At 33.4% G+C, this 902-nt stretch overlaps 1 protein-coding gene across 1 annotated transcript in view; it reads right to left on the reverse strand.

Annotated features, from left to right (window-relative positions):
- Positions 1–41: 41 nt before the first annotated feature.
- The window catches only part of LOC106878504 (aquaporin-4), a 308,309-nt gene continuing 307,448 nt past the window's right edge, over positions 42–902 (reverse strand). The window contains exon 5 of the mRNA XM_052966810.1: positions 42–686. Coding sequence (XP_052822770.1) covers positions 421–686 — 266 coding nt within the window. The 3' untranslated portion in view covers positions 42–420. The remainder of the gene's footprint in view (positions 687–902) is intronic.

Below are 902 nucleotides of genomic sequence, written 5' to 3' on the forward strand. Positions count from 1 at the left end.
TATATATATACATACATATATATATATATATATGTGTGTGTGTGTGTGTGTGTGTGTGTGTGTGTGTGTGTGTGTGAGTGTGTGTGTATAACTATAGATATACACCCACGTAGGTACTTGCATATACTTTTATTCACGGATACATGCACACACCTTTCGGAATCAAAGTTGCATGTTAGAGTTTTAAAATGTCTTGCTCGTGAAAGAACATGCCAAATATTTTATGTTAGTATAATTTTCGTTTTTCCGCTATGTTACTCAGTCTTTAGTTTTTTTCGCTCTGTAGTTTTTTTAATATTTTTCAGAGTTCTTCATATTATCTTTTCTCTTTGATATTTATAATAATAAAAGTCTTTATTATTATTCATATTATTTTGTATGGTTATGATTATAGTTTTAATAGCAATAGTAATAATAATGTCATACTGGGCGATTGAAGAAATTGTCTGATGTTGGTTTCACCACATCGTTAAGTAATATTTCCTCGCTGGGTTCTCTTCTTGTTGTGAAACGTTGAGGCATGTAACGACGTGAATGACCTTCGTAAGAATATGCTTGGTTTTCCAAGCCCGAATCTATCGGTACTGCTGGGACGAATCCATGTCCGCTGCGTCGAGGTCCATTTACAGGATAAAAATGGCTCGTTTCTCGTTTAGGTGTCATCGCTGCTAACTCGCCCAGGTTATCTGAAACGATGAAAAATAACAAAATCAATGAAATATTATTAGTTATTTATTTATTACTTCAAAACATGTGAGAAGAAACAGATACAATTATACAAATTAATGTTAATATAAATAATCGAATGAAAATACATATATGTGTGTGTGTTCGTGCGTGTGTGTGTATGTGTGTATACACACACACACACACACACACACACAAACACACACACACACACA

The sequence above is a fragment of the Octopus bimaculoides genome, chromosome 3, assembly GCF_001194135.2.
Source record: "Octopus bimaculoides isolate UCB-OBI-ISO-001 chromosome 3, ASM119413v2, whole genome shotgun sequence".
In the NCBI taxonomy this organism is placed as follows: Eukaryota; Metazoa; Mollusca; class Cephalopoda; order Octopoda; family Octopodidae; genus Octopus; species Octopus bimaculoides.